This window comes from Penaeus chinensis, chromosome 10, assembly GCF_019202785.1.
Source record: "Penaeus chinensis breed Huanghai No. 1 chromosome 10, ASM1920278v2, whole genome shotgun sequence".
In the NCBI taxonomy this organism is placed as follows: domain Eukaryota; kingdom Metazoa; phylum Arthropoda; class Malacostraca; order Decapoda; family Penaeidae; genus Penaeus; species Penaeus chinensis.
Genome location: NC_061828.1, coordinates 5,956,815 through 5,959,314, shown reverse-complemented (window position 1 = coordinate 5,959,314; position 2,500 = coordinate 5,956,815). Strand labels below are relative to the sequence as shown.

Below are 2,500 nucleotides of genomic sequence, written 5' to 3'. Positions count from 1 at the left end.
ATAATGATAAATTGCTTTTTAAGTGCATAGTGTGTTTATTAAGACAGTAAGTGTTTATAATTTCCAAAAGCACAAGCCGGATTTCGCAACATGGATCGTCATTTAAAAGTGATATTACCAAAAGGATTGCCCACAAAGAGAGCAAATAAATAGACCTATGCATCAAAGAATGAATGAATGAACGCATACATAAACCATAAATAAACAAATGAATAATGCATCGCTACCAATAGATATTCTCAGGGCTGGAGGACGTGGGGGGCGAGAGAAGCAGCATCTCTACTATCGGCGATGCTACATAATTATCGATCTCGTGACTCCAGGGACGTATGCGAGAGGCCTATCCCTTCCACTAAAGCTCTTCCTCTCGGCAGATTTCTTCTCTTGTTCGGCAGAAAATCGCAGAGGCAAAGGTCTGAATCCCCAGAAGCTATGAAACTTAATGATAAATTAAAAATAGTTAAGAAACTTCCGTATTCAGATCCCCCCCCCCCCTAAAAAAAAGTGTTGCAAGTCGGCGTTTCTTATCAGAATTATTTGCTTTATAGCATTAACTTCGTATTCACTGAAAAGTAATTAATAAGCACTAGTTTAAATCAAAGCGAACCTTTTTTTATATAATGGATAAGACACAAAAATCCATTACATGAAGATGGTTTAAAGAAATAAAAGAGATTACTTTTTACTAAGAAACTTTACCGCAAATTCAAGAAATTCACCCCCTCCTCGCCCCCCAAAACAAACAAACAAACAAACAAAAAACAGTTCAACGAGAACAAATTTGATTTTAAATAACCAGAAAAATAATAGGATACCATGTAAGCTATGGTGCTTAGCGAAACAATTGTTGTGATAGAGGAAGAGAAGAATCAAACAAGAAAAGGGAATAACAGCAACGCCAAAAGACAATAATTAGACATTGTCTGCTTGGGATTAGCCATTACGTCCCTCTTGCCAAAATACTACTGATCGTAAGCTGCTACGTCAAAGCATCTCGGTAAAACGTTCCTTATTGTTCGTTCATTTTAACTCTCATTGGTTAGATAGGCCTGCCATTGGCTTTAGTAAGAAGTCTGTTATCTTTGAGACAGATTTTTAAAATGTTTATAATTAGGGTGTACATTCGTAGGCCTTAGGAGGCGTTTCTTCCAAACTTCCTCTCTCAAATATGTACATATTACTTGGAAAGAAAAAGCTGTCTCCTTGCTAGGAATCGCTGACTTTCCTTATACGTTTGAAGGTTTATCCTTTGCTGTAATATTTTGTTTAAAAATGACAGTGGCCTTCATATAACTGTATGTTTGAACAGACAAGAAACGTTTAAAAAAATAATAACTCGATTTACGATGTACTTCGTCTAATATGCACACATTGTAATTGCGTTTACGAGCTCATAGGTTTGATATATAAAATGCTTACATTTGTTGACGTTATATAGTCTTATCTTCTATGACTTCATGTAAGTTTATAACGTCATGCACAACACGAATATATGCCTGTTACTCTAAATTCAAGGAAGCCCTACACGTGCTCATTTTTTTTTTTTTTTTTTCACCGATTTACCTGCAGTGGCAAAAACAACAGCTGAAGTGGAATCCTGCCTGAGCATCCGCGCGCCGAAGTTTTTAGTTCGCTTTTTTTTCAGCTGCCGACATGGGCGTACGTGATACAGACTAGATTTTGCTGTGTTAGAGTGTGCTATTGAGAATACAATAAAAAAAAAAAAGGTTAATATTTAATGCGTAGGACGTATCTAGTGGAATCCAGTGGAAGAACTAGAGGTAGACTGAGAACTGATTGATTACCTTCGCACGACAAACCTGCTTTTCGTGTTCCATCCTCGCATTTGACTGTACAGAAGGACATATGCATACAGAGGAGCCGTTGCCAGTTTTTACAAGCTGATTTGTTTTTGTCTGTCCAAGTAGTATTTGCGTTGGACATTCCTTTCTTCATGGCGTCGGTGAATTTCAGTGATTTTTTTCCTCAAACGCTCTTAAAACTTCTACAAATACGGCCTCTTAGCGCCAGAGCCCCGAGACGCAAACTAAGCAAAGTTTCGGGGTTGCTTCCGTAGTCCGTATGTTGCATAATTCAAAACCGTGCAAGTAGCATTTCTGTCATCGCCAGGTATCGTTTAGGCCAGCATTTCTCCATAGTTAAAACTACGCAGATAATTCCTCATCCGTCTTAAATTCTGTTCATATATTAAACGATTCAGTTTTATGCCCATTTTATTTTCGAGAGAGCAAGTAGGCAACCCTTACAATGCAGATATCAAACCATCCCATGCATAATGAAGGCAGGAGTGGAGCCATGGCTGGCAAATGTCTAAATAGCCATCAGTCAAAATGTACTAGCCTATCTCCTAATTTTTCGAATGCACAGGAATACCTTCTCACTTTTTTTTTTGTTTTTTTTTGGGGGGGGAGGAGTCGGCACTGTGTGAAAGGAGGTCGAGCATTACGATTGCAAAGAATTCCAATTTCTTATCTGAAAG

General features: G+C 38.0%; 1 protein-coding gene across 3 annotated transcripts in view; it reads right to left on the bottom strand.

Annotated features, from left to right (window-relative positions):
* Positions 1-2,135, bottom strand: part of LOC125029813 — a 10,698-nt gene extending 8,563 nt beyond the window's left edge. Inside the window, exon 1 of one of the 3 annotated variants that reach the window (XR_007115231.1) lies at positions 1,821-2,135. Coding sequence is in view for 2 of the 3 variants with exons in the window: in XM_047619983.1 (XP_047475939.1) it covers positions 1,821-1,838 (18 nt within the window). In the remaining variant the exon portion in view is untranslated. The remainder of the gene's footprint in view (positions 1-1,820) is intronic. The other 2 variants (XM_047619983.1, XM_047619982.1) reach the window with 2 other exon arrangements.
* Between the last annotated feature and the right edge of the window lie 365 nt (positions 2,136-2,500).